The 21,633-nt window shown below is 44.9% G+C and overlaps 1 protein-coding gene across 1 annotated transcript in view; it reads right to left on the bottom strand.

Moving 5' to 3' along the window:
- myo1ea (myosin IEa) overlaps positions 1 to 20,542 on the bottom strand; it is a 52,318-nt gene extending 31,776 nt beyond the window's left edge. Inside the window, exons 1-2 of the mRNA XM_064336377.1 lie at positions 20,195 to 20,542; positions 1,406 to 1,549 (exon numbers count right to left, since the gene is read on the bottom strand). Coding sequence (XP_064192447.1) covers positions 1,406 to 1,549; positions 20,195 to 20,197 — 147 coding nt within the window. The 5' untranslated portion in view covers positions 20,198 to 20,542. The remainder of the gene's footprint in view (positions 1 to 1,405; positions 1,550 to 20,194) is intronic.
- Between the last annotated feature and the right edge of the window lie 1,091 nt (positions 20,543 to 21,633).

Raw genomic sequence — 21,633 nt, 5'->3', positions numbered from 1 at the left:
TATATTTATGAATGTGTGAGTGTGTGTGTGTGCGTGTGTGCGTGTGTGTGTGTGCGTGTATATGTATGAATGTGTGAGTGTGTGTGTGTGTGTGCATGTGTGTGTGTGTGCGTGTATATGTATGTGTGTGTGTGAGTGTGTGCGTGTATATGTATGAATGTGTGTGTGAGTGTGTGTGCGTGTGTGTGAGTGCGCGTGTGAGTATGTGTGTGTGTGGTGTCGGTGAATACTGCTTGTATTCAGGGTGGCCTGCGTTGCCCCGCGCAGTATGCTATTAGCTGGCACGCTCTGATGTTGTTGCTATTCTAACCACAATCAGAGGACTGATTCAGGGTTTAAAACTGCTTGTGACAGCTAAGCTCTGTAAAACTAATACTCTGGACACACCGGGGCCTTTTAACTACTGAACTGCCACACTGTCTCCATTCTTATCCAAGCTTTCATTAAAACAATAATTCACCAAAATAAATATGACAACTGCACCAATTGGAATAGTGTAGTTGAGTATTTCAGTCATCCTAAGTACCAAGGCACTCAAACCTTCAGCAAATATTTAGGTTGTTTTAAAACAAAAAGAAGCAGCCCTACAGCAGTTATTTTGATTATTGTTTCAAGTACGCCAAACATTGTATAATACAGGATCTTGTTGGCACTGCAAACAAGAGGAGCAGGTTTGCCAAGCACACCTCCATCCACAGCAGACTCCACAGACAAGCAAGACGTGAACCTCTGACAAAAGCAAACTCACACCCACAACTTTTTCAACAAAATGACCAATGAAGAGCTGCCATTTTGCAAAACACCTTAAACGAATAGCCCAAAATCATTCTTTCAGTGAAAAATCTAAAAATGGAAGGGATATAACAACAAGTTTATTACATAATAAGTCATATGGAAATGTTTAAAATCTGTCCACACAATGTCTACAGCTTGTTGCATGTGGGGAAGACCCCCCCCCCTCTAAACCATTACCATTGTTGTGGACAAGTGACCATGCTCATTTTTTCATACCTACTGCAGCTCAACCCCCATTAACCCCTGTCCCACAGGACAAAAAAAACAATAAAAGCAGCAAAGCCCCCCCCCCTCCCCCTCACTCCCCCTATCCTGGCAGACTGGGAGTGGGTCATGTGGGAGGTACACGCAGGAAACTCCCGTTGCAAAGAACTCTGGGAACTTTGTGATTAGAGATGGAGAGCCCATGGGTCAGAAAGTAAAAGCCCTGCCATGCGTTTCTTCCCTCCACAAACTTACCAAGCTGATTTCGTTATTTAATTCTACCACCTGGCTGAGGAACAGTGCAAATTAGAAAATATAGGTGATTGAATCTGGGTTTTCCACCGAGGCTCACGAATGAAACTGAGTTTCCGAACGTCTCCCCACAAGTGAGGGCGAGAAAGGATACGAAAATGTAATCGTCCATGTATCTCTTCTTGAGGTTCTCCACGATGGCGTCCTCGGTGATCTTCGTCAGCAGGACCATGTCGTCCACGCCGCTCTGCTTGACGTTGTGGCTCTGCCAGTGGTACCGGTGGTGGCCTTTGCTCCCCTGAAATCACACGGACACCAGCCACATTTAAAACTCTGCCTCCGAACCGCTCGCAGTTCTCTCTGCACCCGTTTGCCCACACGGAGACCATTTTTGTGTCTGAAAGATGACTGCTTTTCCCCTGCAGCCTAGAGCAATTTTCATCTTAACATCAATCAATCAATCAACCAATCAAATCAGAGACAAGTCGAATATTTAATCAACTGCTTTAAGTGACCAATGAAATTATAAGTAAGAATGAAAGCCTATAGGCCCTCTAGGTTTCCAGAGCTGGGATTAGCTGTCCCAGGCCCACAGGGACTGGTTTGGTTCATCTGGTTTTAATGTGCATGGCAGTGAGCGGCTACAGCATGGCCCAGGAGGACCGGCCCAGGAGGACCGGCCCAGGAGCACTGGCGCAGGAGGAAGCGAGCGTTCTGGACAGAGCTTTCACGCGGGCTGCCCTTCATCTGGCCCTCCCGGCCGTCCGGCCGGCCAAAGCGGCTCTCTCTCCTTCCAGCTCTCAGATGTCCAGCTGTTTTTCGACCTCTGCGGTGAGTCACTCCACACAAGAGCTGCGGGCCTCATGTGAGATTTCCGAGTGCCGCCAGCGGCTCTTTTGATGGCGCGCCCTGACGTATCTCTCTCTCTCCCGCTCTCTCCAAACACGCTCTGGCCATTCGTCGCGGGCCGTGAGTCATCTGGCTACTGTTGGAGAGAGAGACGGAGAGCCGTCCCTGTCCCCAGGCTACGGCTCCCGAAAGGCCGCATCGTCACAGCTTCAGAACCTCAGCCAACCCATGAAAGCGCTTCACACCACTTAATGCCAAAATGCCTCTCCAAAGCACCAGGACAGAAGACATGCTGGACAGAACAGCAGCTTCCACAGGGAGGTCAGGACCCGCTGGAGGGGTTTCCAGGGGGGTTGAGCTTGGTCAGCTTGTGGGGTAGTGTCTTACTGCACACTTTCCATGGACATTCTTATCAAATTTGAACAGTCCGTTTTGACATTCATTACAAAAGGGGTCTCCACATTCAAAAATATTTTAGACAACTTTCAAATAAGGGGGTGTCACAGAAAGTGCATTTGCTCATTAAATGGGTCGAGGGCTTGGAAAGATACAAATCACTGGGATAGAAGAAGCATATATGCAAAACACTGATGATAAAGATGGTAAATGGTAAATGGACTGCATTTATATAGCGCTTTTATCCAAAGCGCTTTACAATTGATGCCTCTCATTCGCCAGAGCAGTTAGGGGTTAGGTGTCTTGCTCAAGGACACTTCGACACGCCCAGGGCGGGGTTTGAACCGGCAACCCTCCGATTGCCAGACAATCGGTCTTACCTCCTGAGCTATGTCACCCCGTCAACAGAGAGAACCGTCAACAGCATAGATTCTGACTAAATCACATATTGAGAATATCTGTATTCAAGAAAGACACATTTTTACAGTGAGATTCGGGCACATGAGGTGTATGAAAAGGAGCTTTTCAGTCTGTGTAACTTGATGCTTTTCTTTTCTCTCCTTTGAGGTTTTGAAATGCTTTGATACTGCTTATAAGAGTGATTCAGGTCGAGAAGAAATGTTTCAACCCTTCAGCATTTCAAAAGCCAAGGAATATTTTTTACCACAATGTGTCAGGCAAAAATAATGCTAATTTAGGCACAGTCATACCTGGACCTAAATCAACCTGTCAGTAAAAAAAAACTATAAAAGCACTCTAAAGTGCAGCAGACAAGTAATCACACGGTGAAGTGTAGAGGACATGACAAACCATGGAAAATGGTAAGAAAAGTGGAAGCACATGACTGACTTACAGTTGGAGGCAAAACATAAAACCCTCAGGAGAACCTACCTAAAACTTGAGCAAATTTACCGTAATTAACTTTCACAAGGGCGGTTATATGTTCTTATACCAACAAACTAAACGCCCGTGCCTTTACAGACTCGGCCCTAGCATGGAGCCCAGAGAGGAATGCTAACTGCCTCAGCCTTCTCCCCTCACAGTGTTTTTATTCAGTAGGCATGTCATAAATTACCGCTCGATTAATTTTCCAGAAGGTAGCCATTATCATGTTTTACAGCTCGCATTTTAGAAAAAGAAAAAGAAAAAAAAGAACAGGCAAATTTGCCTTCTCCTCTTACTGTGAGGCTAGATGGGGTGCCATCTAAATGACATAATGCTTGGGGACCCAGAGATCCAACACAGAAGAACAAGCCCATTAGAGAACCTTCTGCCTATGGAGTCCTAGCTGGGAGAGTGTGGTTGCTAATTCTGGTGCTAGTTCGTTCCTGTTGGATGCACCCATGACAGTTTCTGCCCATTTTCTCCCCTCCCATCATAATGCGTCTGGGTGTGGACCTTTTAAACCCAGATGCATAGTGGGAAGGATCCAGTCCTTTTCACATGCGCATAAGCAGTTTGCAGAAGCCATGGTGGTGGTCACTCAGGCCATCATTGATGAGTCAGTACACTCGATGCTCAACCACCTCAGGGACATCTTAATGCAGCTGGAACAATATACTCGCAATGGCCTTACCTTCCCTGCAAAAGGGAAATTAAGGACTGCCCCAGACCAAACAAAGGAGGAACTAAAACAGACCTGGTTTCAATGGAACGCCATTTTCCGCTCTTTCTAGGTTTAGTGTCCCACCATAAAGGAGGAGAGAGGGCAGTGGGCAAAATGGCAGTGCGGTGTTTGTGGACCACAGGGGAAGGCATTATGTTTAGTCCAAGTATTTCCAGGCGTCTGGAACCTTTGGAGGAGCGCAGGTTTTTACAGCACAGTCGTTCCCATCTTCAGGGGTTAACGCAGGTTTGCTCGGGGGAAAAGAACCAAATAAAAATACGACCCGTTGAATAGAACATATTTACCCAGGGTTACAGGCATACGGCGTTAGCGAATCGCCTGGTTACCAATAAGCGGTCCTCCTGCTAGCCCCAGCTGTGGGACAAACAGCTGGGGGGAGAGAGCCAGTGTGGGTCTGTAATAATGAGGTCTAAAGGGCACATGACTCTGCTAAGAGACTCCTCAGAGGAGCACACAATAACAGCATCACCATGGAGCCACCCCAAACTTACCCAGTGCAGTTTCACAGGGCCCACAGCAGGGCTGAAAGGCAGCGCAGGGCTGGGCTACTCGGTGCTTCAAAGCATCATTTCTCTGCGGAGTTCTCCGTAGGGCTTTTGACTTTTAGTATAAAGACCATCCTAATTATAAAACAGCACACACATGCTGTCTTTACAGAAACTGTGCACGGTGTATTTTCACGATTTCACAATTTCTCAGTTTGTTCCATAATTCAGTAAAATGCCACTTTCAATATGCAATCTCACGGCACCGGAGAAATTTCTGGGACGACCCAGATCCATAGGCCCGCTTCCCCTTCATGCAAATACCATTCCCATATATGGAGAGAGCCGAGCCAGGCTCAGGGCACAGGAAATGGCTGGGTTTGATTCAGTCACACGGGCGAAACTTTTCTCTCTCCTCTGTGCTGTTTCTCTCCTTTTTCCCTGCATGGGTTTTTACACGGAACCTGCAGTCTGCGGAACGCCCCTCCCCCTCAGATTTCCTGTACTGTGCTACCAGTTAAAAATTATAACATTTTTATTGCAGTGCGGTATGACTGTACTGTGTACTGCATTAATGAAAGCTTGCACACATGGATGGAAAAATGAATGAAATAACTATGAACTCATTTGTGGTTTTTCCTCATTCAGGCATAAACAAAAATAAGCCTAGAAGCAAGGTTTAAATTAAAGGATTAAATTAAGTGAAAAATTTTATTTTACAGATTTATTTTATGGAAGGCTCATTCAGTTAAGGCCCCATGCTGGGGTGCATGGATGAGCCTCACGGTTCGGACTGAATCCGGAGTGTTCCAGGGCCGTCTGGGGCCAGGAGCTCCATAGGGTGACACGCAATTGCTGATTGCGTCACCCAAGGCACGGGAGGGCTCAGCCAGTTAGGGGTCCACGTCCATCGTTATCTAGCTGGCCGAGCAGGTGCCCTTGGACTGCGTACTAAAGCTGCGTATGAAAAGTCTTCCTCCAACTCTGCTCCATTCGAGCTTAATTGCAGTCTTCTGTGTGAAAAGAAGCATCTGGTGGCGCCACGTGTCTCGAAGGAGGACCATGGATGTCCACACTCTCCCGAATCGGCAGTGGGGTTCTTGAATGTATGCAGCTGTGCTTGCCGATGATTCGCCCTTCCAAATTGGGGTGGGAATTGTATATTCTCAGTCTCATGTTGGGTGCCAATTTTGAAAAAGAATTATATTACTAACCAGTAAAAGGCCAAAACGCAGTTCCAATACTCCCTCCAATTTCAGCTGTGTGGCGTCTTGGCCAACACATTGTGGTTTGGCCGCGAGGCCAGCCAAGACTCCGGCGTGCTATTAACAAACTGAGACTCAACTCATTATTTCAGCGCTGGTTTAAACTGGACCAATCCGAGCCTTTTTGGCACAAGGACGGGACCGGCTTTGAAAAAAGGGATTTACAGCCTTCAGCTAAGAAGTCTACCCATGTTTTCGTTGCTTTTATAGTGCATTTAGATCAAATGTTATCATTGCTCTCATAAGACAGAGTAGTTAATGTCACTTAAGATATTGTCTAGGCACAGCGGGTGTTTGAGTCCATGTGCTGAGGAACGTACGGGTTTACTGGCTTCCATACCCAAATTGCATTGGAAATGAATAGACATGGCACCGCCAGAACAGGATTATGAGACAGTTTCAGGATTTTTTACAGAAGTTTTGAAATGCCAGTTCAATCTTACAAGTAAAATTTTGAGCTATGTCCCCTCCCCCACCACTACCCATAACCAATCAGCACTGACCTATCTGCCTCCAAAGGGCATTCCACTAGTTAACACTTCCTGCCTCCTTGTTCTGGTCACAGGAAAGACAGACAGCCCTTGAATCAGCATTGACCCTTGACCTCACACCACTGCAGCGATTTTCTGGTGGGTCCATTTTCAGAGCAACCCCCTCTATCACCCTAAGCCTCGATACTTTCACATTGCTGGAAACGAGTACAGAGTTTGTGTGGTTTGATCCAGATTGCAACTCCACACCGGGGGTGGGTATAGAGCATTGGAGAGGGCAGGAACATTTTAAACAAACCTCCCACCTGGATTATATTACTGCCATGGAATAAATGCTGAGTCAGCGACTTCACAAACCACATCTGTTGGAGCGCACTACCAGGCCCAAAGCTGACAGACTGCAAAGTCTACCAAAAGAAACATAAGATGCTGAATATAATAACCGTCAAAATGCATAAAACAGCAAGTTGATTTCTCCAGCACAGCATCGATGTTCCTCGGGGACAATAACACAGGAAGAACAATGAATCAGTAGTGGCTCTGGCCACCGGAGGTGACTCAACTGGATGGGATATTCATTAAAGATCAAACTGCACCCCAGACAGCAACCCCTTACTCCTCTCACGGTTGTCCTGGAAACTTTGAAGAGGGAAGTTCAGTCTTAGACGCGTTCTGGAGTTATGGCTGGGTTCTCTGTCCAGGATGGCGTAATACTGACAGGGACATGACAGGACATTTTCACCCTCCACCCCCATCCCAGAAATGTCCCCGGGCTCAGACACATCAGTGTCACAACATGGTGGGAAGTCTAAAGGCACGATCTGGGCCCAATACTGGCACCGCTGGCATCACAACAGCGAAAGAAAACACACACAAGCCCAATCACACTCGAGTCCATCAGCTTTATTATCTGCCCTTTTTCACAACAAAGGAAGAGGACCGCATAAACCTGTGGTTAAGGTGACCCTACAAATCGGTTTCACTGATTCTGTTGCCGTAATCCTTTTTGTTATTATTTTACCAATGGGATAATGTGCAGGATAATTCCCCCACCCAAAAACATTTTTCGGTATTTAGCTGCATATTTCTATAAGCAACAAAATATACTTCTGTATTCGTTATTTTGTCTTTTAACTGTCAAAGTGACACAGAGCCGACTCTCGTTTCGCTGCGTGAGCTGGCCCCTCCCCCTTCCCTCTCACAGCCGGCGTATGTAGAGAGGAGCAGGGAGGGCAGTGCCTGAACACGAATGTAATTAACCTGAACGATTGGCCCTATTGTGTTTAGAAATGGGGGCATTTTTTGATATCAGGCACCAATGACTTTAAAGTCTTTAACTTATGTTTAGAATTCATATTGTGATCATATTGTCCTCCAGATGATTCAGATAGCATGAAGGTTTGCCTGTAACAAAATGGAATGAGACATAAGACTCTATAGCTCATCCAGCTACACTTTCATACAGATGTGCGTTCGCCATCCTCAAAAACACACACACACACACACTACACAAGTGTGGAAAGTTCTGCAGGTGTCAGGGTACTCTCAGGTAAGCACGAGTCAGTCATTTGATATATGGAGCAAATAACCAGAGTAATTAAGCTGAAATAAAGCATCAAGCAAGCAAAACTCTGGCATCACCTGCCAAACTACGGCCCTGGGCAGGTGATGCTATGTCTTACACGGTAGAGGAAATGGCGGAAAGCAAGAGGTACAGAAAGAGAAGGGTGTAGCCTCATAACGTGACGCCAGGGTTTGGAATTTTGGGGAAACGTAGCTATTTATATCTTTCTCCCTTTCTCTATCTTTCTCTTGCTGTTTCTCTCAGTCCCTCCCTCCCTCCCTCCCTCCCTCCCTCCCTCCCCTCTCTCTCCTTAACAAGCACGGAATCTGACAGAAAAACAAAAACACCACAAAAACCAGGCCCATAAGCCACCGCTATGAGAAAGACTGCTTCTGAAAGTATAATTTTAAGGCCAGATATTGTTCGCGAAACAAGACGTCAGCGTACGCAGCCTCATTCTGAAACGGAAGCCGAAAGAGGTCAAGTAAGACTAAGTACAGCCTTGTGTACAGTATGGAGCTGGTAGAATCTCACACCCTTACTTTTCTTGCCACTGAAATGTAAATGACAGACCGTAGGAAAGAGGCTCCCATTCATGAGTACGACTTCCTGAGCACCGGCCACCATTCATTCATCTGGAGTCAGGTTTCGGTCCCACACCTCAGCAGGAAGTGAGCACATACACACACTTATTTTGGAAGAAGGCCTGGATTATATCAACATTAGCCCTCAACTTTGACTCGCGATTTAATGTTAGTTTTTTTTTTTTTTTTTTGCCAAAATGAATGAACAGAATCTTTCAGCATTTAAAAACTTAACAGAATGATCTACATTAAGTCAGTCTGGATAACAGGTTCTGCTTAATAAAAGTCATTTAATGTAATGCAACCACAGGTTTTGCATTGAAAAAAGAGCTGAGTCAAAGTGAAAGATAAATGTTGATAGAGTCTAGGCCAAGGACTTCAACTTATGTGTCTCAGACTCCAAACTCCAGTGAGCTCAACTCTGACTCAACCGTTAGAATCGCTCCTGCTTTCCTAGCATATTTTCTTTCCCTGTTTTGTTAAGGGTGGTTTGTGACCATATTCCCAACCATTCCATAGTACTTCCTCGCTATGAATGTCTTGCTTAAATCTGTCCCACCTGCACAACTCCCACCTGTATAAAAAAGCATTGCTAGCCTATGACAACTGTTGTTCTTCCACTGACAACAATTAAGTTACAATACAAATTAATTAGCATAGGAAAAGATGAATAGCATAGTTATCCAATTACAATTTCCCTTGCAATGTTCATTCCCATATGCATGTTTATTTTGTACATTGTTTATTCTTTTGATCCTTTCCTAAACATTCCCTTTTCTTTATGTCAAAGAAAAAAAAAGAATGCATTTTCTTGTACCTGGATGGCAGCAGCATGCTCCGAAACGTAGTCAACTGTATTTGAACAAAGACGCTAGCCACAGAACATCAACCAATCTGCTGGGTTTAATTTGCACAGAATATATTACCACATCTAATAATGTTTTCATAGGATTCAAATGATAGCCTAGTCATTTCAGTGGCTGAACCTTAAAGCTAAATCATCTATTGGCTCAACTGGAAAGTTTGACAGAGACTTATCAAAGAATCAAACTGTTCGTTGAAACCTTTGAGGGGGATAGGCTTTGGATTTGCTATACTTGGGCAGTGTGGGAAAAACATAGCGCACAGACATCAATGCGTGGTGAGTTTTCGCTGTTTTCAAAAGAGTCATGATGGAAGCAGCCCCTGACGGCAGCTAATGGTAACGTGAGCGGTCTCAGATGGCGAGACAACCGGTAGAATGCTCTCGGGCACACCGGCCTCTCCTCATTACTATGTGAGCTGCTAACTTAATGAGGCCTTCCAGGGAGAAAGTCCACGACCATGAAAAGCGCTGGCTAGTTAAGAGGCTGCGGGTTGGGTTTCAGTCCAGGAGTCTGTTCTAGGAGGGAGATAATTGGGCATTAAGTGACATGCATAAAAAGGGCCACCCAAGACCGGACATTTTGTTTTCTGCATGTAAATGAGTGAAAGGAAAGTCAAGCCCTCAGCTGCCAAAGAATGTAAATGAAGTGTTCCTTGTAGACACTCTGATGTCCCACATTTTTAGTGCACACTAACAGCGTAGTACAGGACACCGGCAAACAGTTGGACTATAGGTACAGAATGCAATAAGTCACCAAAGGAAAAGCATACTTTTAAATGGTGCACTGTAAGCCAAAGACATGTTTACTGCTTTCGACATGTGTTTTATTACTCACACTGGACAACACTAAAGAGACAGACTCAGGTTCATAGACAGTACACAGAGCCTGAGTCAGGAAACTACAGTGCGATTAAAATCAACGTGAATACAATGAAGGAATGCCATTGGACCGGCATAAAATGTGTGCAGATACAAATGTAAGGTTCAAATAAAAACATTCAAATTTAAATTCAAATACCTTTATAGTCCATAAAGAGAAACAAGGAAATGTGTCTAGCTTGATAGCTCAAGTAAAAAAGAATGCACTGTAGTTTACATTATAATCAGAATAATAAAAGGAAAAAGGTTACATGTCATGCAAATGGGCTATAAACAGTCAATAAAAGCTTCCTTGTACATTTATTAAGGAACACTCTTCAGTTATCACTGAATTGAGGATCAATTTTTTCCCTGGTTGATGTGGAAAAGGAACACAGACATGAGGGGTGACATAGCTCAGGAGGTAAGACCGATTGTCTGGCAGTCGGAGGGTTGCCGGTTCAAACCCTGGGCGTGTCAAAGTGTCCTTGAGCAAGACACCTAACCCCTAACTGCTCTGGCGAATGAGAGGCATCAATTGTAAAGCGCTTTGGATAAAAGCGCTATATAAATGCAGTCCATTTACCATTTACCATAAATGGCTAAAGGAACACTGGCATCTTTCAGATATGAAGAGGCACCCAGGAGCGATGCCAGTGTATTTTATCAATCTAATTTTTTTAAGGAGAGTGAGCGTGCCCTCCTTTCAGATTTATTACTTCATTTAGACAGGTAGAATGCAGAGAGGGTAACAGATAGGGAAGGGACCACAGCTGAGAAAGCGTCATGGTGGGGGGCTTGCAGATGGCCTGAGAGTCGGCCACTCTACAGAATGCACCACACGCCTGGCCATGGATGTGACTGCATTTTGAGGGCCTCAGTCAGTGATTAACAGTGGGCGTGACCAGCGAGACAGCCTCCACCTCAGTCCAGTGCACTGCAGACCTGGCCTGCACTTGCTTTTTCACACCACCACATCTACAGGGGTCCACACTGCTTTTCACTGCCGCCTTAGACAAAGCCAGACAAAGCTGCTGCACAGAGTACCTGCTGTAAGTGAGAGACAGACATACAAACTATCTGTAAGAAGTCACAACTAAACAAGCTTTATAAATGAGCATACACTTACAACTGATTTAAACAGATGCTGACACCCAACAAAAACAAGCAGAAAAGGAAAGCTAATCAGCCAAGCACACTTTGGTAAGAAAAACAAACATAATCATGATGTCAGCCTTTAATGCAGGCGAGGCAGTAGAGCTTGTGAGAAACATTCTCAAAATGACAGCAAGAAAAGCACTTCAAAACCCTCACTCGCCTGTCAGAGCCTTACTCACTGCCTGCGGGAAACTGTTCTGGCAGGACACCAGGAACGCCATAACTCACGTCCGAGTTCCCGGTAATGCTGACACCCTTTTCTGAAAGAATTCCTCATCTCCGCATCAGATAAACGAGCTGGCATTCGCCAAGGAGCGCTGGAAAGAATCTTTGAACCCCTGAACTCTCTTCTTCCTCGTGGAGGTGCTCCAGCAATTAAAAGACTGGATACAAACTAACAGACATCTGGAGACTCTCACTAGTGACTGCAGATGTGTGGAGGAAGTGCAGGTGAGCGACAGTATCGTCTCTTCAGACTCCAGATTAAGGGCTGCACATCTTGTAGTTTGTAGGCTACAGGCAAAAACAAATATTTACATTCCAAAAAAAGGAGTTTATACAGCAAAATGAGTTTTAGCTGGGGTCAAACTACACAGGTTTGTCTGAGCAGGACGTGCAAGCGAACGGAAAGCTCCTCGAACTCCCCAGCTATTCCCACCTGTCCCGGCTCATTAGGCAGATTGACGGCGAAACATCACTTTTCACACTTTACGACGCGTGACCGAAGGGGCTTTGTCGCCCCGCACAAAAGCGGGCCGGATGCCGCGCCGCGGCTAATCGCCATTACTTCGCCGTGCCCTCTGCTCGGCCACTCTCCGCCCAGCAGGAAGTGGGCTCCCCGCGGAGCGGAGCCGGGCGATGAATGCCCAGGGGACGCGGCGGCACAGAAAGGGACATGTGGCGATTTCCCAGCGAGATACCGCTATGCGGCCGCGGCGTTCCGTGGGCCGTCTGTTATGTTAGCCCGACATGTTTAGCTACGCGCCATCCTCCACATTGACGTCTTAGCTCGGAATCAGCTAAAGAAAACACAGCAAGATTTGCTTGTGTTATGGTTAGCTTATCTGTTAAATCTAATTTCAATAAATAATTTAAAACAATATACACTAGAATGTACAAGTGTCCGCCAGTTACTTGAACCGGTGTTCGTGCTAACAATCTTCGTCATCATGAAGATTGTTTCCAAAAAGGACAATGCTGTTCATCATAGTCATAACTGCAGCTGGGATCCATGTACATTACTGTACATAAACATAGATGTGATGGTATAGCCATGAACTGCAGTACATATTCCACATCACTGATGTGTATTTCTTTCAGATTGTAGGCCAGACCAAATTAATCAAATTAGTATAATCAATCCATTTTTCAGACAGTCATTTTTCAGACTGAGCCCTTTCAATGCCTGGGGCTTTAGATTTAGGCCCATGGGGGTACTGTGGTCATTGAACATGAGATGAAAAGAGAATGGGATGTATGCCGACACTGGGCATGACCTCACCCATCTGCTTTGATATGCATTAAAACACACTACCATGCAAATTGCAGGCAAATCAGCTTTAGACATGAACTCTTTCACTCACAGAACTGAGAACAGGTGTGAAAGCAAGCCTTTTCCCAGCAGTCTCTCTTTCTCTCCAGAAAGAAAAACTGGTCAGAAAAAGCTAGCAAACAGAACATCTTGCAAAGCATTAAATTCCCGTGATTAGAAATGGTCGGGCATGGAAATCCATGTGGAATCCAGGGCACTGCAATAGACGAATGTCAGGCAAGTGAAAACACAGGCCTTGCCATTTTATTCCCCATAAGACAAAAATGCTCGAGAGAAAAATTAGAGGACCGCTCTGTAACAAGCCTCACTCAAGGCTAAATAATATGTTCAGATTCTTATTTTTATTATTATTATTATTATTATTATTATTATTATTATTATTATTAATAATAATAATAATAATAATAATAATAATAAATGCTTATGCTAAGAACATTAATGTAATGTGCTGCACCTGTCTCCACCTGCTCTATACACCTCAAAACGGACAGAGCCATGGCACTCGGCTCAATCCGCTTTACGTACATCTCTGTGCTGGCACTTGGCTCTAGGAGAAGGCCCTACTCCATAGAGGGAAAGGATCACCAGGGGCAACCTTCCTTCCAGGATGGAGCCATAGCAACAGCAGTCCTGGCCCTGCAGCCACTCAGGGCAGACAAGGCCGACATTTCAAAAGCAACCAGAAAAGAGGCATCAGCGATGCCACAAAGCTACAGAAAAACTGAAAGCGCTCAATAATATATGGCTTTTAAATGGTACAGAGGAAGCTCCTGAAGTAGTTTATAGCCTACCTTCATGAGCTATTGCACTGGTTCTGCAGAAAGTAAACAAAACTGCATTTGCAGTCAGTCGATCCCCCTGACCCTGAGCAGGATGAGGCAGAAGCCCAGGCTCTTGCTCCAGTACGGGCCCCCGGCTTTGACCGGGGTGTCGCTGACCTTGCGGCAGTTTCGGTGCGCAGAGCCAGCTCAGGGTGAAAACAAACACAGCCTCCGAGCGCGGACACCGGGGCTTCACATCTGTAATGAGTAACCGAGCTGCCGCTTGGCCGGCAGCCCCGATCACTTATTTATCCGTCCAGGCTTCTCCGCAGCTGGAGAAGCCCCCCCCCCCCCAGTGCTCAGCTACTAGGTGCTGGAAGGCAGTCACATGCTGGGTGGGGTGGAGGGGGGTTAAGGGGGGCTGTTGGTATGCACATCTGTGACCTTCAGCAAACAGCCCTGCGTCCACCTGGTCCCTCTACACGGGCAGCGCAAAACCGGATCTAGTACAGCTAACAGGGAAAGAGGTCAGGACGCTAATGGTCCTTCCACTGTTTGATTTAGCGTTTGGGAAAAGAGTAAACCGTTTGTTATGACACGCTCTCGCTACATCTGTGAGTCCCCAGCCCAAATAATGCCACGGCGCCAAGAGCGCGAAAGCCGCACGCAGCGCTCGCTGGTATTCCTGCGCTATGCTGACTCCGCAACATCGGCGGTAGCGCGGGCGCTAACCACGAGCGCTAACGCACGAGCGCTGCCAAACAGGGCGACAGCCCTGCTTTTATTAAATCGCCAAAAGATGGATTGTATTAACAGCCGAGATCTTTCAGGGTCGAACAAACAGTAGAGATTTACGTCAATGTTTTATGATGTTATTTTTATGGGCATGTTTTCAGGGCGTCGGCTGCGTCTATCAAGAAAAGGCAATATGAGCTGCCCATTTCTTAAAGACAAATCAATCAACGTCCTGAATGAAGATTATTTTCAGATTAAAACGGGTGCCTGTGATGTGTATGCGGATGTGTATGTCTTTGCCTTGAAGCCTATCTCCACCTTATTCTGCTCAGACAGCCCTCGTGATCAAAGGAATGGCCTCGTTTTCACAGACTCTATTTGAGGGAAAACATTAACGTAGAACAGCCTTTTCTCCCTGACAGAGAAGCCTTAGGCCTCAGAGCTTTGCTAATGGATTCGCACAGGCCATCTCACAAATGAACCAATGGGACCGAGAGGTACAACGAGGGTTCAGGTGCAGAGCTCTTCCACCCCGTGAGAGGGGAAAGGGGTCAGAGGGAGTCTGAGGGCGAGAGGTGACATCATGGCCGTTGCTGAGAGGAAGCCACGCCCCTGTGCACTTTGCCTCCGAGAGAACAGCTGGACCCAGCCTGCCAGTTTATGCCTCAGCAGTCTTTTGATAAGTAAACTGTAATGCTAGCAAACACAAAAAGCACACACACCTCCAAACTCATGTTAAAGATAGAAAACAGTCCACCTATTAGGCAGCTGTGAACAGATATTTTTGGCAAGATGAAGGAAAACCTGCTGCTGTCATCCATACCAGAGGACTGCTAATTGGACACAAAACAAGGGAGGATTTAGAGGTGAAGACCTTATAATAAAGGGGCACAGGGTCAAGACTGTTGTAATGCAAAGAATGTGCAAAGCAAGCTGGTATTAATTTAACTTGGCAGGGCGCGAAACGACGACACAGTGCACAGCATGAAAAGCAAGAAGGGTCAAGGCCAAGTCTTTACATTCTTTACCAAATGATTTTGAATACTTTCAGAAAATATTTATAGAAATCTGTTCTGTTTAACGTGTTTCTTTGACACTTCTTTTTTGTCTGGACAAAACCAGAGGATAATCAGAAAACCAGCTGCGGCAGATGCCGAGAGCAACTGGAACCAGCCTCAGACCGCCCTGAGTTAACTCAGAACAACACCTTCCAGGAAGCAGAACGAAGAGCCGCTAGCCACACAGAACAGGAACTTTATTGACCCGCCGTCGGTCCCAGAGCGTAGCACAGAAGCCGGAATCTCAGCTGAGGCTCACAGGGAGTCTTACTGTATGCACGTAGCGCGGGTTTCATGGGGAAAAACAAGCCCTGGCTACGTAAGGCCCGTCAGTGGGGGGCGTGCGGGGTTTACTGGTTAGCAGCACCCCGCGGCCTAATGGGTTCCCCAGCCCTACGGAAGCGCTCGCCATGTCCGCTCGAAAGGGAACCCGCATTCCTACGCAGGCTCCCCTCCCCTGCATGCTGAGGAAAATGAATTGCAGGCTCTTAATTAGGGAGGGGGGGGGGCATGTTACTATGCTTGCGCCTCCCTAAAGGAGCTGGTAATGCAGAACATATGCTGTCACACTGACCTACTATTCAGCATCTGGCGAAAAGGGAGCCCGTGACTGATGCTACCGTCTGGCGCTCCAGACAGACGGAGACGGAGCCTTCCTTTGCACAAAACCCAAATATTGGAGTACCCTGTACGGTCGTAACACGCCCCTGAAACCCTTCAGAATCCGGGAAGTCCGTACTGGTATCGTGATGATTCATCCCATTAATTGTTTTTCCTTAACATTTCCAGGACACCACAGTGCTATGTAATGCAGCAGAAATGGTGAAAAGCCGTTTTTGGTGCAGTTTGTTTGGATCGTCTGGCCTCTATATATGGCTCTTACTGAATGAAGTACCAGGAACCACAAAAAAGAAGTTCTTTGCACACTAATGTTCCTGAGGTACTTATGTCCAAATATGTCTGCTTCTCAAATGTTGTGCTCAAACTTTTACTTACTACATGACATGACAAATTCAACATATCAACAAAAAAAATGCAATCACACGCAAGGAGAAAGTTATACGGCAGATAACGGACTGCCACTGCACACTCTCCTACATATCTATAATATATCCTAATATTTGTTATATTCAAGGGCAGAAGGATAATCAGATAATACCTTTAAACAATTATACAATCTTTGTTTAACTGATGACTTTGGGATGAAGACCTTGGTTTGGATGATTATCATTTTCAAAACAAACAACAAAAATCAACCCTCTTCCTCTAGTTCATTTAAAACTAAAATTAGGACTGAATTTTCAGATCACCCACCTAAAACTGTGGTCAAAGCAACAGAAATATCACCCTCTTCAATCACATTCCAAGTACTAGAGTTGATGTGATCACCAGGAAGGACAGCCTACTAGGGGTTGGCTCAACAGGCAACGTGCTAAGCAACATTTTAAAGAGGTGCTGATAAATGATGAACTCTAGACCCGTTTGAAATATATTCCACAGACTCTGACAATAGACTTCATTGCCCAACGGCACTGTGGTTCTCAAAAACTGTTGAGTGAACTAACCTCAGGATTCATACCTAGACCTGACTGAACATCAATAACCACACAAGAGAAAAAAAATCTCTGCAATTGAGAAGGATAAGAAAGCCTCATTTATCACTGTCAACGAACAGGGAAGAGTGTAGTCGACACAGGGAACCGGCACGCCTTCACTGACGTTTTTATTGTGCTTGTTGATCACAGTCATCTCACCAATCGCTGACAAATAAAACACTGGTCTATAAAAAACAGCGGGAGTATTTCCAAATCGTCAGCACCTTTTCCCGCTCATGGTCTCACCTCACGATATCTTATCTGAAACAGGGCGTGAGCAGCATGGCGGATTTGGCTGTACTGACGCGCTCTACGCCGGCTGTGACAAGTGGACCGCCTAAACTCCATATCACCCCCGCCAGCCGCAAGCAGCCAGGAGCGGTACGATGCTTCGCCTTATCAAACTGTCTGAAATGTCACGATGAGTCTGTGCCTGTGCGGCGTTACGTAAAATGGCTTTTGCACACTTCACTGGTGGCAAACCAGTTCTGCGGGCTGCATGTTTCCACCCATTAGGTGGCTTCAACACAGCAGGGGTGAGATCGCAGCGTAACAGGATTTACCCGTTCCGCCACAAAGAGGGAATGTGAGAAATGCAGAGACGCTGAGGAAGCTATAGTACAAAAAAACAGCATAAAAAGTATTGCTGTTAATGATTAACAAGCAAATCAGACACACTCACTCCAGAGGAGGCAGATGCGGTTTACTAACAAAACAGTGGCGTATCAAAGTAAAAACTGAGAGAATCACAGTAAGTGTCACTCCCCAAGATCAAAAAATGTCTTTTTCAATTACCTGCGAGATGTGACATTCTATACTCTACCTGATAACCACAAGAGGACTCACCCTCAGTGACAAAGGCCTCTGTCATTGTCTCAGAACACAAAGGGTGAGGCCTAAGCAGGGGACATGACTTTCCCCAAAGCCATTTGCCAGGTGATATAAGGCACATCCACGAGTTTCTGTAATGTGAGGAACCTGCCATCCACCCTAGCGAAAGCACGCATACACATGCGCACGCACACATCTCGGCTCCTGTCCTACAGCCGCCCGGTTTTACTCAAAGCAAGGGCGTGCCCGTCTTTCACAAATACCAAGCGACCATCCGTGACATTATCCGCCCGTCCACGAACACCTTTCCTTCCATTCCTCCCTTCTTCCTCCAACGCTTTTCCACTCGCTCCCCACCACATTTAAATAATTCATGCCGCTCAGATATACGCTGACCCTGACTGTGGGACGAGGGTCATCTGAAATCGGAGACGTTGCGTCACTCGGTAAATCCATTACTTGTAGTCTGCCAGCTCTGGCGTGACAAACTTGTAAACACACTCTGACAGCGTGACAATGCCACACTGCACTGGGATCTCAAGTGCTCTTTCAATCAAATGTGATTTGAAGGTAATATTTCCTTCATTTAAAAATATATATTTTAAGCCTTACACTCTAATCAGTCACTTGAATGAAGTAGGCTACAGTAGCTATTGGTAGTTACTTGCCCTGTGCGGAAAATCCCATTCAATCTAATACACACAGAGACCGATTAAACACAACCAAGCCTGAGTTGTGCGTGAGTATTGCTCAGACAATGCTGAGTTTCTACTGTCTTTGACTATCACTTTCAGACGCCTTTGATTGGATGGGAACCATTCTCAAGATATTTACTGGTAAGCAATTTGTACACCATGAGGGGCATGTCTGTATAACCAAAGTCAGCTAATTAAAAACATATCCAAAGCCAAACTGTATTTTAGTTGGTGCAGGTGATGCCCTTACAATGACTCTATTGAATACAGGCTACTACAAGTCATGGATCAGTTTAAATATGATACTGAACATTAAGGACAGCAAGAGTATCTGATAGTGTATTATTGTTACACCTATTCATCCATACATCACTGGATTCCCCCCATCTATTATAATAACAGAGTCACATTTGGTGATCCAAAGGCCTAGCTACCAGCAAATGGTCACAAATCCAATCTATAAATATAATGACAAAAAGTTTTGAAAAACAATTTTATATTACAGAATGTGTCACACTTAGAGATACAACTTTTGTAGCCAATAACTGATATTCATTCAAAAAATAAGTTTCAATGTTTCCTTCTTAAAGAAACATTTCATCTAATAAAGACATGAAAGATGCATTGAAAATAAAAAGACATAATCCATTTTAAACGACGTTATATGAACAAGAATACATTGTGTACTTTAACTAACCAACCCGTCTCAACACACCCAAGATAACTCGTCAGTTACATCTCTGGATAAACTCACCCGACAAGTTGCACAGAAATGTTTCCATTATCATTAATCTAGTCAAAAGGCCTACTCAGAAACAAACTTTGCAACCTGTGACCCAAAAAACACAAAACACGAACCAAACGCCAGGTGACACTCTCGTTTGAGAATCTATAGTAGGCTACTGTACTGTTTCATTTACGCAAGATATTTTATCAATGTTTTATTTCCTTGATGTGAATTATTTAATTGTGCGTAATAGTCTACAATGAAACCCCAGATCTCATTTTACGATATACACAGCATTAGATCGTAAACATGTTATGTCCCTCGTAACTGCCGGTTGAACTTGAAGCTGTAGTCTTAAAACAGCTGCAAAGCGACTATCAATATGAGCAGCTGACAAGGGTCTGAATCTACTGTAGATAACACTGCATCGTTGGGGAAATTGGATTTTTTAACATGGTTTCACCACCGTGTCCAGCATTTCCTCCGTGGGAAAAAAATCAAATAACCACTTGGCCGTGAAAGACAGCGTAGGCCACTCAGGTTTTCAGGTTCAGTATTTCTTTGTTCATAAATGGTTTCCTTACATATCATGAACAACTTCATTTGCATCACAGCAATTTCAGATATATTTTTGAACCAGCTCTGTTGGTTGCATACAAATATAGTCTATCTTTGAAAAAAAGAAAATCAGTGAGTTTTCAGTCGTTCTTATCATTCAATATACTTGCGTTTTTTCCATCTATTTTTTCCCATTACGAAACCACTGAAAAGCGGCGTGTATTGTGGCTGCCGGCTTAGCAGCTTTCTACTGACCTGGAGAACAAGATTCGATAAATAATTCACTCACCATAATTTCCTTTACTTCTAGAGCGACTATGTTCTTAAGGATTATTCCGTATTATGGAGTTGTCTTGACAAGTTAATCTTCTTAAAGGTATTGCTTCCGACGTATTTTCGACAAGGCAACTCTTAAACAATTTTAGATTATAGAAGTCCGATGTAGGCAACATTCGAATCCCAGTAGTTCTCCAAATCGGGACGATCGGAGTCTCCTCAGCACCAAACGTTCTCCCTCCCCATAGTTACAGTTCAACTGCAGCGATCATCTATACGCGCACAGACACAGCAGACTGTACCATCGGACGAGAAAGTTTTAACTGGCGGCCGATAGTCAGAGGAGTACACCAGGCAAACAATCCATAAATGGAGAATTCGTCTTTTGCCCCCAGCCAATGGGAGCCACCCTCCATCGCGTCACACCAGAGGGAATCCTACCGGAGGCTGAGAAATGCTAGAGGGAGTCCACAGTGAGCCGCGTTGCCCGCAGCTGCGCAGAGCTCTTCAAAAGAGAAGGTGTTTGAGAGTTATGGTGCGCGGGACTTAACGCAAATTCGGATCACTGTGCATGAATTTAGTTTTTGGGTAGAGTGCACGGGTTTATTATGGATGGTTCGTCTTTGTATAATTTTGGTAGCGTGGCGACCTTACCCGTATGATACAGTAGATTTTAGCCTGTTTTACTGTACTTAAAACATACAATATACTGTCATTCAAAGCAAACATATTGAAATGTATTGCAATATATGACGTAACAAATTCTGAATCGCAGCTTTGGAATATATCTGAACATATCCCAATTATCTCAGATGGACATACCTGAATACAACCAAATAATGTTATTAACCAAAAATATCCATATATTGGCATGTATTGGAAAATACATTTTGAGTGCCTCCATATATAAAAATGTATTGTCTATTACAGTTTATTTTATTCGTTATGTATATTCCTCTTATTATATACCACTTTAATAAAATTGAACTATACAATTTAACAGATAACAGTGTCTGCCAAGTCATTGTAATGTAATGCTATGCTCCAATCTCATTGGGGAATAGTAGATGGCCTCCTTCACAAAGGGATTTGAGCCTCATGTGGAAAAAACTGCCCACCCCCTACAGTTTTCTCTGGGCAACAATGTCATGATGCATCCTATCCCCCATCTGTCAGATTTTCACCTTCAGCTTAGAGGAACTGAGCAGCACCCAGCAGCTGAAATACAGTAGCACCCTGGTCGGTGCAGCCCTTCACAACAGCAAAGTTTGTGATGCAGTGGGGGCTGGGAGGGGTGGGTCTCAGTCTTTTAGAGATTTGTGTATTAGGCACATTTGTCAAATGTCACACTGCTTCAATTCCACTCTCTTGCACTGCATTCAGTGGAGACCAAAACATTCTTTGCAAATTATTTGTGTGTATCAAAATGCTACCGTCAGGAAGACAATGTCA

Source organism: Anguilla rostrata, chromosome 5, assembly GCF_018555375.3.
Source record: "Anguilla rostrata isolate EN2019 chromosome 5, ASM1855537v3, whole genome shotgun sequence".
Lineage (NCBI taxonomy): Eukaryota > Metazoa > Chordata > Actinopteri > Anguilliformes > Anguillidae > Anguilla > Anguilla rostrata.
This window is presented reverse-complemented; position numbering and strand designations above follow the sequence as displayed.